Source organism: Hyla sarda, chromosome 6 (genome assembly GCF_029499605.1).
Source record: "Hyla sarda isolate aHylSar1 chromosome 6, aHylSar1.hap1, whole genome shotgun sequence".
NCBI lineage: Eukaryota > Metazoa > Chordata > Amphibia > Anura > Hylidae > Hyla > Hyla sarda.
This window is the reverse complement of record NC_079194.1, coordinates 64,185,170-64,198,208: the sequence shown is the minus strand read 5'-3', so window position 1 is coordinate 64,198,208 and position 13,039 is coordinate 64,185,170. Positions and strand designations below refer to the sequence as shown.

The window sequence follows — 13,039 nt, the reverse complement described above, 5'->3', positions numbered from 1 at the left end:
ACACAAACTTATCATATATACTTAAATGGGCACTGTCAGATACAAAAACATTTGATATGTTGTAAAGCATGTATAACCAAAAGGTTTTGCAATTGCTTTCATTAGAAAATTTTCAGTATTTCATACTGAAAAAGCCAGTCAAACAATTGCCCCCCTGCCTGCTTGGACACATACTAGTCCTGCTGTGTCCATGCGTCATCACCTATGTCATGGACACACTTCCTTGATTGACAGCTGTGAGCGCAGGGATCACAGCTGGAGGAAAAATCCTCCCACTATCAGCTTGTGTCCCGCTACTGTCAGTGAGGACAAGCTGGGAGTTGTAGCTTTGCTAATGCTAAGGAAGATGTGAGCAGACCGCATACTGAGGGAGGGGGCGGTAACCTGCAGTGAGGCCACGCCCCCTCCCTTTGAGAGCAATTCTTGGATCTGATGGGTACGCTTTAACCGCTTAAGGACCCGGGCTTTTTCCGTTTTTTCATTTTCAATTTTTCCTCCTTAACTTTAAAAAATCATAACTCAAAAATTTTCACCTAAAATTCTATATGATGGCTTATTTTTTGTGTCACTAATTCTACTTTGTAATGACATTAGTCATTTTACCCAAAAATCTACGGTGAAACGGGAAAAAAAAAATCAATGTGCGACAATATTGATGAAAAAACACTATTTTGTAAGTTTTAGGGGCTTCCGTTTTTACGCAGTACATTTTTCGGCAAAAATGACACCTTATCTTTATTCTGTAGGTCCATACAGTTAAAATGATACCCTACTTGTATAGGTTTGATTTTGTATCACTTCAGAAAAAAATCATGAATACATGCAGGAAAATGTATACGTTTAAAATGGTCATCTTCTGACCCCTATAATTTTTTTATTTTTCTGTTTTCAGGGCGCTATGAGGGCTAATTTTTTGCGCCGTGATCTGAAGTTTTTAGCGGTACCATTTTTTGTTCTGATCAGACTTTTTGATCACTTTTTATTCATTGAACGTGCGGCTTAAAAAGCAGTATATTTTTATAATTCAGACATTTCCGCACGCGGCAATACCACATATTTTTACTGTTTTTTTTTTTATTCTTGGAAATGCCGGGTGATTCAAACTTTTAATAGGGGAAGGGATAATTCAAAGGGTTAATTATTTTTTTTTTTTACACTTTTCTTATGCAATATTATAGCTCCTATAGGGGGCTATAACATTGCATTAACTGATCTTTTACACTGATGCATCCCCATAGGAATGGATCAATCAGTGTTTTCGGCGATTGATTGCTCAAGCCTGGATCTCAGGCTTGAAGCATTCATTCAGCGATCGGACAGCGCAGGATTATGTCGCGGCGATCCCGAACAGCTCCCTGAGCTAGCCGGGCACTTTCACTTTCGTTTTTAGCCGCGCGGCTCAGCTTTGAGCACGTGGCTAAAGGGTTAATAGCGCGCGGCACCGTGATCGCGCTATTAGTGGCGGGTCCTGGCTTCACTATGACGCCGGGCCCGCCGCGATATGATGCAGGGGTCACCGTGTGACCCCACGTTATATCGCATGACCGGGACTCATGACCTACGCGTACGTCATGGGTCCTTAAGGGGTTAAGAACATTATAGAAATGACCCTCTGCTACAATGTTACAATGTTACAAGTTAGTGTACAGCCTGTATAACAGTGTTTAGTGTTGTGTCCCCGCAAAATAACTCAACACACAGACATTAATGTCTAAACCTTGGCAATAAAAGTGAGTACACCCCTAAGTGGAAATTCTCCCTCCGTGGTGTCTTTGGGAAATTGATGTATGAGTGCTGCGAGCATTGCTGCAGAGGTTTAAGGGGGGTGGTCAGCCTGTTAGTGCTCGGATCATAAGCCCCACACTGCATCTATTATAAAGATGAAGCACAAGAAAGCCCAGAAACAGTTTGCTGAAGACAAGCAGACTAAGGACATGGATTAGTGAAATCATGTCCTGTGATCCACTGCATACATACACAAGTGTGCCTTGTCTACAGTCAAGAATGATGATGGGAGTGTCATGGTCTGGGCCTGTATGATTGCTCCTGGCACTAGGGAAATACAATCATTGAGGGAACCATGAATGCCAACATATACTGTACTGAAGCAGAGCATGATCCCCTCCCTTAGGAGACTGGGCCGCAGGGCAGTATTCCAACATGATAATGACCCCAAACACCTCCAAGACCACTACTGCTTGCTAAAAAAAACTGGGGGTAAAGGTGATAGACTGGCCAAGCATGGCTCCAGACCTAAACACTATTGTAAAGGGCAGACTAATCAATAATGAAGAACCTTGTTATCAATTGTTACCTCTGCTGTCACTGTACGCCATCATCAAGTCTTTTCATCACACAATGACAAGTGTCTGAAGAAAATCTTACTGATCCAAACCTAAAAAAGAAGAGACTTGTTTGTGTGTTATAGCGGAAAATTTCATCAAAAAAACAAACAAAAACTGTTACGCGATTACTAAGTCTGAAACAAGGTGAGGAAAAAGCCACAGGCAACCTGTCTTTAAATACGATAATAAAAAAAAAAGATAACTGGTAGCGGCAGGCGGTCAACACCGGTCTTATCAAAAATGAACAACACGACTAGATGTCCACTGAAACATGGAGCCCGGGTGCCCTGATCTAGAACAGGCCTAAGCCTCAACCTGATTGGTCACTCCTCACCAAGCAGAGCATGTGCACAGATAATCTATTACACCATGTGCAATTGTCACTATAACTGCAATAATAACATTACAATGATGCTCATTAACCCCTTCAAGATGCAACCCCCTTTGATCGCAACAAGGAGAACCATATTGTCCCCCGTATGAACAGAGTGAAACAAGTTTGCTTCAATCCATTCTCTCTATGGGGACGCTCAACAATGAACTCAGTGGTGCTGAATAAACAAAAAGCTGGCCTCACATTCCAGGGGTAATATGTCCCTGGATCAGTGAGGGTCCCCTGATCAGCTTGTCATTCCCTATCATGTAGATAAGTGATCACTTTCTCAGATGTATCCTAGCCACAGAATAAGGGATAACTTAGTGAATTGGTGAAGGTCTGACCACTTGGACCTCACCGATCCTGAATAAAGAGGACAAATGTCCTACGAAAGAACGAATCGGCAGTGCGCACACATCAATGCAGCACTGACTGGCCAAACATGTATGCTGCTGCTTCTCCATTCATTTGTCTATTACTTGGATTAGTAAGGGTCCAGGCGTTCGAACCCCGAACCACCGACTAGTTATGCCTTATCCTGTTCATAGGGAATACATTTTGATGAGAGTACCCCTTTAACATAACATATGAGCTCTTAATTACAGGATAAGTTGTATATTTAATGGCACATCTTTAGGCAACATATAAGAATATGCTTACGATTATTTCACTGCAATTTTTGCACTATACAATGTCTTTCACTGGCAAACCCCTTTAATGCCGGACATCACCTTGCAGTTGACGTTCGACATTAGCCAGCTTATGAGCACTCTTCAGAGACCAGGAAGGGGAACTCCGGTACTTAATGGGGTACTCCCTTGGAAAACTTATTTTTTAAAATCAACTGGTGCCAGAAAGTTAAACAGATTTGTAAATTACTTCTATTAAAAAATCTTAATCCTTCCAATACATTTTATGGGCTGTATACTACAGAAGAAATGCTTTTCTTTTTGGATTTCTCTGATGTCACAAACACAGTGGTCTCTGCTGTCCATTTAAGGAACTGTCCAGAGCAGAATATGTTTGCTATGGGGATTTTCTCCTGCTCTGGACAGTTCCAAAAATGGACAGCAGAGATCAGCAGAGAACACTGTGGTCATGACATCAGAGAAATCCAAAAAGAAAAGCATTTCTTCTGTAGTATATAGCCCCTAAAAAGTACTGGAAGGATTAAGATTTTTTAATAGAAGTAATTTACAAATCTGTTTAATTTTCTGGAACCAGTTGATAAAAAAAAAAGTTTTCCACGGGAGTACCCCTTTCAATTGTTATTCCATATCCACAGTATAAAGGGATAAGTGTCTGATCGTGGGGGTTCCCAGTGGTCAGATCCCCTGCGATCAGACACTTAAAGGGGTACTCAGGTGGGAAACATTTGTTTTTAAAATCAATTGGTGCCAGAAAGTTAACCAGATTTGTAAATTACTTCTATTAAGAAAAATCTTAATCCTTCCAGTACTTACCAGCTGCTGTATACTACAGAGGAAGTTCTTTTCTTTTTGAATTTATTTTCAGTCTGATCACAGTGCTCTCTGCTGACACCTCTGTCCATGTCAGGAACTGTCCAGAGCATAATAGGTTTGGTATGGAGATTTTCTCCTGCTCTGGACAGTTCCTGACATGGACAGAGGTGTCAGCAGAGAGCACTGTGGTCAGACTGAAAATAAATTCAAAAAGAAAAGAACTTCCTCTGTAGTATACAGCAGCTGATAAGTACTGGAAGGATTAAGATTTTTCTTAATAGAAGTAATTTACAAATCTGGTTAACTTTCTGGCGCCAATTGATTTAAAAAAAAAAATGTTTGCCACCTAAGTACTGGAAGGATATATATATATATATATATATATATATATATATATATATATATTTTTTTAATTTTTTTTTAATAGAAGTCATTTACAAATCTGGTTAACTTTCTGGCACCAGTTGATTTAAAAAAAATATATATATTGTTTTCCACCGGAGTACCCCTTTAACCCTTATACTGTGGATATAAGATAAAGTGTTAAGTACCGGAGTTCCCTTTCAAGTGGTCTCTGTCCAACTTCTCTAGACTGCTCCATAGACTTTTAGTGAGATCACATATCTGAGAACACTTCTAGCTGTGAGATGTTTCATATGGTATAAAGCAGTGTTTCCCAACCCGTGTGCCTCCAGCTGTTGCAGAACGACAACTCCCAGCATGCTGGGAGTTGTAGTTTTACAAAGGGAGGCACACGGTATAAAGCGTTGACTGAGCGGCTGATCTGGTCTGATCTGATTGACAGCTGGGAAGTGAAGAACTTCACAGTTTTAATGAGATTACATGACTGAGAACGCTTCTAGCTGGGGAGCGATTTGTCTTCGTGTCCACTTCTCCCAATCTGTGGGGGTCTCAATGCTGACACTGTCACCGATCAGGAGAATGACTGATTAAAAGTTTTAAACATGTCTCTGACATTTTTTTTTCCCTTTTAATTTATGACAGGTACTTTTAAAGCGTCACTGCCATTTTGGAAAAGTTTGACATGTTGTCTAGACAAGCAAAAAGTTTAGATCGCACAGGGTCTCAGTCCTGAAAAAAAAATCGATGAGATCACTTGTTATAAGCCTGTAAAGTTCTTCACTTCACGGCTGCCAATCAGTCCAGACTGAATCAGCCACTCCGAGCCGCTTTATACCTGTGTTTCCCAACCCATGTGCCTTCAGCTGTTGCAAAACTACAACTCCCAGCATGCCCGGACAGCCAACGGCTGTCCGGGCATGCTGGAAGTTGTAGTTTTGCAACAGCTGGAGGCACATGGGTTGGGAAACACCGGTATAAAGCAGCTCGGAGTTGTAGTTTTGCAACAGCTGGAGGCACATGGGTTGGGAAACACTGCTTTCTTTTTACCATATAAAAAAAAATCTAAAATAAATAAAGCAGTTGATTTTAGTGAAAATCAAAAAGTTTCTAAACTTATGGCCATGACTGTACGTCTGAACACGGCCTAATACTGTGTGAATTTCCATTAGACAGTATAAGACTATGTTCACACTGGGAGACAAACGAAAACTCTGTTGCCCGTAGCAACCAATTAGAGCCACTATAATGTAAGCTGAGCTGTGATTGGTTGCTATGGGCACCGCTCTCTGCCCTTATAGCCGCCCCGGTGTGAGGACCCGGTCACTAGCACAGCCCAGTACCTGACAGGCGGCTCTCATGCGCCCTCCGTACGGCCCGATGCGCCTCACAGCCCGGCTACACAGCAAACATCCCCGACCTCCACACTCTATCCGCCCGCTCCATTCTGCTCAGCTCCCCCGGCTTCCCGCCACCATGGAGGAGACCAACCGAGCCAGGGACGTAGCAGCGTCACCACGTTCGCTTCCAACAACGGGTGAAACACTCCGGCCTCTGATTGGGCGGCGTCATTACACCGAGCGCTCTGATTGGTCAGCCTGACTACAGCGAGCGTTCTGATTGGACGGCTGCAATGTTTATCTCCCACCCGGTGTGTGGACAGGGGAAGACAAAAGGGTCATGTGTGTCTGCTCAGGAAGCCGTAAAGGAACGCAAGACTTCGGCTATTACCTGGTCGTGGGAATAGTGAGAGATTTATCAAAATCTGTCAAGAGGAATAGTTGCTGAGTTGCCCATAGCAACCAATCAGATCGCTTCTCTCATTTTTCAGGGGCATTTTCAAAAATGAAAGAAGCGATCTGATTGGTTGCAATGGGCAACTCAGCAACGTTTCCTCTGGACAGGTTTTGATAAATCTCTCCCAGTGAATATAGTAATAATAGAACTGGTGTTTTATCTACTGCAGTGTATTCACAACTAGTGTGTCTCCAGCTGTTTCAAAACTACAACTCCCAGCATGCCCGGACAGCCTTTGGCTTGCTGGGAGTTGTAGTTTTACAACAGCTGGAGGCACCCTGGTTGGGAAATACTGCAGTAAGCGAATGTATCCCAACCTGTGATTTTTAAGGTGTTGCAGGACTACACCGCCCATCATGCCTGGACAGCTGTAAGATAGTTCAGCTCCATTCTATGGGATGCAATACTACATACAACTAGTAGTCAGGCACTGTTTTTGGAGAACAGCAATCATGTTATCTAATGCCAGTGGTCTCCAAACTGAGACCCTTCAGAAGCTGCAAAACTAAAACTCCTAGGTGTTGGGCATGCTTGGTGTTGTAGTTTTGCAACAGCTGGAGGGACGCAGTTTGGAGACCACAGGGGACCCAGAATAGGTTTTAAAGCAGTACTCTAGTGCAGTAAAACTTATCCCCTTTTCAAAGGATAGGGGATAGTATTTTGATCGTGGGGGTCCAACCACTGGGACCCCTCACAATCACCTGCGCGGCCCCCCACCAGTCCCCAGGAAGGAGAGTGTTGAACCCCCGCACAAAGTGGTGGCCAACATGTCCCCTCCATTTATCTCTATGAGAGAGCCAGAGAACTAGCATTTGGCTATCTCCAGCTTTCCCATAGAGATTCACTGCTCAAATAGAGGGAACACTAAGATAACACATCCTAGATCTGAATGAATGAACTAATCGTATGAAATACTTTCTTCTTTACATAGTTGAATGTGCTGACAACAAAATCACACAAAAATTATCAATGGAAATAAAATTTATCAACCCATGGAGGTCTGGATATGGAGTCACACTCAAAATCAAAGTGGAAAACCGCACTACAGGCTGATCCAACTTTGATGTAATGTCCTTAATACAAGTCAAAATGAGGCTCAGTAGTGTGTGTGGCCTCCACGTGCCCGTATGACCTCCCTACAATGCCTGGGCATGATCCTGATGAGGTGGAGTATGTTCTCCTGAGGGATGTCCTCCCAGACCTGGATCCGTCAACTCCTGGACAGTCTGTGGTGTATGGAGCGAGACATAATGTCCCAGATGTGCTCAATCGGATTCAGGTCTGGGGAACGGGTGGCCCAGTCCATAGCATCAATGCCTTCCTCTTACAGGAACTGCTGACACACTCCAGCCACATGAGGTCTAGCATTGTCTTGCATTAGGAGGAACCCAGGGCCAACCGCACCAGCATATGGTCTCACAAGGGGTCTGAGGATCTCATCTCGGTACCTAATGGCAGTCAGGCTACCTCTGGCAAGCACATGGAGGGCTGTGGGGCCCCCCCAAAGAAATGCCACCAACACCATTACTGACCCACCGCCAAACCAGTCATGCTGGAGGATGTTGCAGGCAGCAGAACGCTCGCCACAGCGTCCCTAAACTGTCACATGTGCCCAGTAAGAACCTGCTTTCATCTGTGAAGAGCACAGGGAGCCAGTGGCGAATCTGCCAATCTTGGTGTTCTTTGGCAAATGCCAAACATCCTGCACGGTGTTGGGCTTTAAGTACAACCCCCACCTGTGGACATCGGGCCATCATACCACCTTCATGGAGTCTGTTGCTGACCGTTTGAGTGGACACATGCACATTGATGTCCTGCTGGAGGTCATTTTGCAGGGCTCTGGCAGTGCTCATCCTGCTCCTGCTTGCACAAAGGCGGAGGTATCGGTCCTGCTGCTGGGTTGTTGCCCTCCTAAGGCCCCCTCCACTTCTCCTGATGTACTGGCCTGTCTCCTAGTAGTGCCTCCATGCTTTGGACACTATGCTGAAGGACACAGCAAACCTTCTTGCCACAGCCCGCATTGATGTGCCATCCTGGATGAGCTGCACTACCTGAGCCACTTGTGTGGGTTGTAGACTCCATCTCATGCTACCACTAGAGTGAAAGCACCGCCAGCATTCAAAAGTGATCAAAACATCAGCCAGAAAGCATAGGAACTGAGAAGTGGTCTGTGGTCACCACCTGCAGAACCACTCCTTTATTGGGGGTGTCTTGCTAATTGCCTATAATTTCCACCTGTTGTCTATTCCATTTGCATACTATCAGTGTTCTTCCTGAGTGGACAGTGGGATTTCACAGAAGTGCGATTGACTTGGAGTTACATTGTGTTGTTTGAGTGTTCCCTTTATTTTTTCGAGCAGTGTACAATGGAGTCGTCGTGTTGGTCGTCACTTTGTGTGGAGGAGCCAGAATCAGACATGCCATCTATGGGGACAGCATTTGCGCAAGGTCATAGTGCCGTCTGATTCAGTCGGAGCTGGCCACATTCGGAATCTCTGGATAGAATTTTCCCGTGTGAATTTGGCTGCAGCAGCATCCCATTGATTTTAACAGGATTCTGCTGCACTGTGCACACGGCAGAAGCATCTGTGTAGTAAATCCCGATTTCTGCATCCATAGAAACATTAAATCAGTTCAATGTTTCTGCAGATTATACTCGGAAATGTTTTGTCGTCTATGGAGACGACGCATTCCCGAGCGGTCATAATATATATAATTGCAAAACAGACAATACAAATTTACAGATGGTAAGTTATAAAGTAATTATACTATAAAAACACTGATTCATATAAATGTAGACCATAAATTATTATAGTTGACATTAATATGAATTGCACAGTGTTTCCTGAGGCTGCCATCTGTAAATTTGTATTTTCTGTTAGGGTGCGTTCACACTGAGGAATATGGGAGGAATCCACGCGTAAAAATTCTGCCGCAGAATTTACATTTTATTTTTTTTGCTGGACTACAACCACCAATTGGAATTTTCCCTTTTTTTATTTTTTTCATGCAGAATTTCTGTGCAAATTCCATGCGGAAACTATTTCAAGAGGAAACATTTTTACCATTGACTTCAATGGACTTATGCTCACATATTCCGAAAGAAGAATAAACATGTTCTTTCTTCTAGCAGAACGGAATTCTGCGAGCGGAATTTATGCAGTGTGAACAGTGCAGAGTAAAATACATTGAAGTCAATGGCAAAAACAGATGTTAATTATTTCTAAGCGGAGAATTCAAGAGGAATTACTCGCGTAAATTCCTCTTGAATTACTCAGTGTGAACGCACCCCAAAGCATAAATTGGGAACAATTTTTGATCAATAAAATTCTCTATTGAACAATATTTGTGATTTGTGTAGTTTCCCAACCATGGTGCAACCAGCTGTTGCAAAACTACAACTCCCATCATGCCCGGACAGCCAAAGGCTGTCCGGGCATGCTGGGAGTTGTAGTTTTGCAACAGCTGGAGGCACCCTGGTTGGTAAACCCTGGATAAGTGTATTACATCAGGGGTTGTGTAGGCTTTGTCGCCCTTGTATTTTTTTGGAAATTGCGTCAGTGTATTTTATTTGTTTTTCTTTACACTGTTGTCATAGATCTTTCCCGGTAAGCTTTTAGCTGTAATCGAGGATCATGTATACGATAGATGTATATATTTTCCTTGGCGCTGCCTCAAAGGAGTCTCATAAATTCTTTCTTATGGTATGTTCACACTACAGAATCTTTGCAAGGAATTCTGCTTGGAACTAGCACTTGTCTAAGTGGCCGCTGACGAAATCCTTTGGGTCAAGGACCAGGGCGGACCTACGCTATCACCATAAGCAGCAATGCAGTCTGCATGTAATTGTGCCAAGAAAAATGAATATGTTCAGCGATGATGCTTCTGACCAATGAGGGAACTGATTGGTTGTAGCTTTTGCATGACCAGGTGAAGCCAGTAAAAGGGTTTTATAATAGTTTTTCATTTTAGCCACTTTTTATTAATATATATTCCATAAAAACAGCACATCCAAAAAAAAAGGATAAAAAAAAAAGATAGTAGGGATGCACGCTTGTTTTGAACCTCGGCCCACTGGTTCTACAATCCATAGGAAAAAAATGCAGACAACACACCACGATTAGAATCCAAATAAGGTGAGTTTACTCCATGTTCTGAGAGAGAGAGAGACTACGTTTCTCCAGCCTCATGCTGGCTTTCTCACTTGAGAAAGCCAGCGTGAGGCTGGAGAAACGTAGTCTCTCTCACATCATGGAATAAACTCACCTTATTTGGATTCTAGTTGTGGTGTGTTGCCTGCATTTTTTTATATATATACTAGCTGAGTACCCGGCGTTGCCCGGTTTTTCCTTCCTAATCCTTGTTGGGGAGGAAAATAAACAAAGGAGGAAGTTTTTGACTTCATATCCCGTCCTCATATATTGTTGTCATATCCCGACCTCCTATCCCTTCCTCCTTTCCCGACCTCCACAAATGGGGGTAGTTAAGGGTTAAATTAACTATCCTATATTTTAAGTGGACATAAGTAACATGTGACCAAGTATTATCGAAATATCTCCAGCCGTTTGGAAGTTATGCAGTAACATATATTTCCCATTGACTTGTATGGGACGTTAAACATAAACCCTGCCCCTGGCAAATGGGGGTGAGTAAGGGTTAAATCACCTATCCTATGTTTGTTGTTGACATATAAGTAACATGTGTGCCAAGTTTCATGTTAATATTTTTAGCCGTTTGGACGTGATGCTGGAACATACACACATTGAGATATATGCATTGCATATATACAGAAATGCATTGCATGTCCGAGCGGTCCTAGCACCAGTATGTTCTGCCAGTGCTCTGCTGTCAGTAGAATGTCCGCACGGAAATTTTCTGTGCAGACATTACCCCATGTGAACATGGCCTAAAGTGATTTTAATCAAGCAGGAGTTGTATGGCATCTTGCAGACTACAGCCATCACTCAATAAAATCAATCAGTAGGGCTACATAAAAAGACACAGTATAGCTCAGCTTGGGCTATACTGTGTCTTTTTATGTAGCCCTACTGATTGATTTTAAGGCTCCTAGGGTATGTTTACACTAAGGAATCCTGCGTGAATCAATAGGCACTTGGACTGGAATTTGAATTTCCACCACCTAATTTTCCAGAGCAGAAATTCAGCAGTGTGCATGGTGCGGCAGGATTGCACTTAAAACAATAGGAGGCTGCTGCTCTAGAAATTCAGACCTGTATTTAATCAGCTTGAAGAATATTCTGTAGGGTGAATTATCACAGGTAGTGAAATGTAACACCAGTGTGTAGATAAAACAGGACCACTATATTCACAATAGACTTTAGAAAAAGCGCAGCACTCCAGAGGAACAAAAATGAGAGTCCACGTTAATAAGAAACAAACTGTCGCAACACTCCAAGATATCCAGTGAAAAATAAATGTATCATTATCCTATAGGTCAGGGTGGGGGTGAGAAGGGGCACAGCGGCATCTTTCATTGTGGGGGCATAGGGGCATCATTCATTGTGGGGGCACAGCGACATCATTTATTGAGAGGGCTCAGTGGCATAATTCATTGCTTTATGGTACAATAAGTTGGTACAGGGCACAGTATTTGTCAAAATTATATTTGGGGACATAGTGTGTGGCAGTAATACAGTCATGGTCGTAAATGTTGGCACCCCTGAAATTTTCCAAGTAAATGAAGTATTTCTAACAGAAAAGGATTGCAGTAACACATGTTTTGCTATACACAGGTTTATTCCCTTTGTGTGTATTGGAACTAAACAAAAAAAGGGAGGAAAGAAAGCTAATTGGGCATAATGTCACACCAAACTCCAAAAATGGGCTGGACAAAATTATTGACACCCTTTCAAAATGGGGAAAAATAAGATTGTTTCAAGCATGTGATGCTCCTTTCAGCTCACCTGGGGGCAAGTAACAGGTGTGGGCAAAATAAAAATCACACCTGAAAGCAGATAAAAAGGAGAGAAGTTCACTTAGTCTTTGCATTGTGTGTGTGTGTGTGTGTGTGTGTGTGCGCCACACTAAGCATGGACAACAGAAAGAGGAGAAGAGAATTGTATGAAGACTTGAGAACCAAAATTGTGGAAAATATCAACAATCTCAAGGTTACAAGTCCATCTCCAGACATCTAGATTTGCCTTTGTCCACAGTGCACAACACATGCAACCCATGGCACTGTAGCTAATCTCCCTGGCCGTGGATGGAAGAGAAAAATTTATGAAAGGTGTCAACGCAGGATAGTCCGGATGGTGAATAAGCAGCCCCAAACAAGTTCCAAAGATATTCAAGCTGTCCTGCAGGCTCAGGGAGCATCAGTGTCAGCGCAAACTGTCGACATTTAAATGAAATGAAACGCTATGAGAGGAGACCTAGGAGGACCCCACTGCTGACACAGACATAAAAAAGCAAGACTACATTTCGCCAAAATTAACTTGTGTAAGACAAAATCCTTCTTGGAAAGTCTTGTGGACTGATGAGGCCAAGATAGAGCTTTTTGGTAAAGCACACATTCTACTGTTTACTGAAAATGGAATAAGGCCTACAAAGAAGAAGGAGGGTCAATTATGTTTTGGGGTTATTTTGCTGCTTCTGGCACTGGGTGCCTTGAATGTGTGCAAGGCATCATGAAATCTGCGGATTACCAACGGATTTTGGGTAGCACTGTACAGCCCAGT

At 42.9% G+C, this 13,039-nt stretch overlaps 1 protein-coding gene across 2 annotated transcripts in view; it reads right to left on the bottom strand.

The window, feature by feature from the left end:
- Positions 1-6,090, bottom strand: part of HMGXB4 (HMG-box containing 4) — a 34,695-nt gene extending 28,605 nt beyond the window's left edge. The window contains exons 1-2 of one of the 2 annotated variants that reach the window (XM_056523986.1): positions 5,888-6,090; positions 2,315-2,395 (exon numbers count right to left, since the gene is read on the bottom strand). In XM_056523986.1, coding sequence (XP_056379961.1) covers positions 2,315-2,339 — 25 coding nt within the window. In that variant the 5' untranslated portion in view covers positions 2,340-2,395; positions 5,888-6,090. Of the gene's footprint in view, positions 1-2,314; positions 2,396-5,660; positions 5,760-5,887 lie in introns of those variants that run through there. The other variant, XM_056523987.1, reaches the window with a different exon arrangement.
- Between the last annotated feature and the right edge of the window lie 6,949 nt (positions 6,091-13,039).